The 361-nt window shown below is 66.5% G+C and overlaps 1 protein-coding gene across 1 annotated transcript in view; it reads right to left on the bottom strand.

The window, feature by feature from the left end:
- LOC104461422 (aldehyde dehydrogenase family 3 member B1-like) overlaps positions 1-64 on the bottom strand; it is a gene marked incomplete at both ends in the record, with an annotated part of 3,880 nt that extends 3,816 nt beyond the window's left edge. Inside the window, one exon of the mRNA XM_010073028.1 lies at positions 3-64. Within this exon, the coding sequence (XP_010071330.1) occupies positions 3-64 (62 nt within the window). The remainder of the gene's footprint in view (positions 1-2) is intronic.
- Between the last annotated feature and the right edge of the window lie 297 nt (positions 65-361).

The raw sequence follows: 361 nt of genomic DNA, 5'->3' as shown, positions 1-361 counted from the left end.
CCGCTTCTCCCCCGCCAGCCACGACGCCCGCAGGTGGCTCACCAGCCCGGCGTAGGGGTTCCCGCTGTGGGGACAGGGACGTCAGAGGGACCCCAGACCCGTCCCTGGCCCTCACGCTCCCAGTGAGGATGGAGAGGAGCTCCGCGTCACCCCAGTTCCGCTTCACCCTGACCCAGCATCAAACTGGAGCCCTCAAATCCCTGGGGAGACAGCAGGGAGCCTGCACACCAGGAGCAAGGGCTCCTTCTCCCCCTACTCATCGATCCCGCTGTCCCTTGCCTCCCACTTTAGGCCCCAAACTTGTCCCCAGCACCCTTCCTCAGCACCCAAGGAACCCGCCACCGCCACAGCAACCCCTTGC

This window comes from Pterocles gutturalis, unplaced genomic scaffold (assembly GCF_000699245.1).
Source record: "Pterocles gutturalis isolate BGI_N339 unplaced genomic scaffold, ASM69924v1 scaffold23226, whole genome shotgun sequence".
Lineage (NCBI taxonomy): Eukaryota > Metazoa > Chordata > Aves > Pterocliformes > Pteroclidae > Pterocles > Pterocles gutturalis.
The sequence above is the reverse complement of the archived record's forward strand: the minus strand, read 5'-3'. Positions and strand labels throughout refer to the sequence as shown.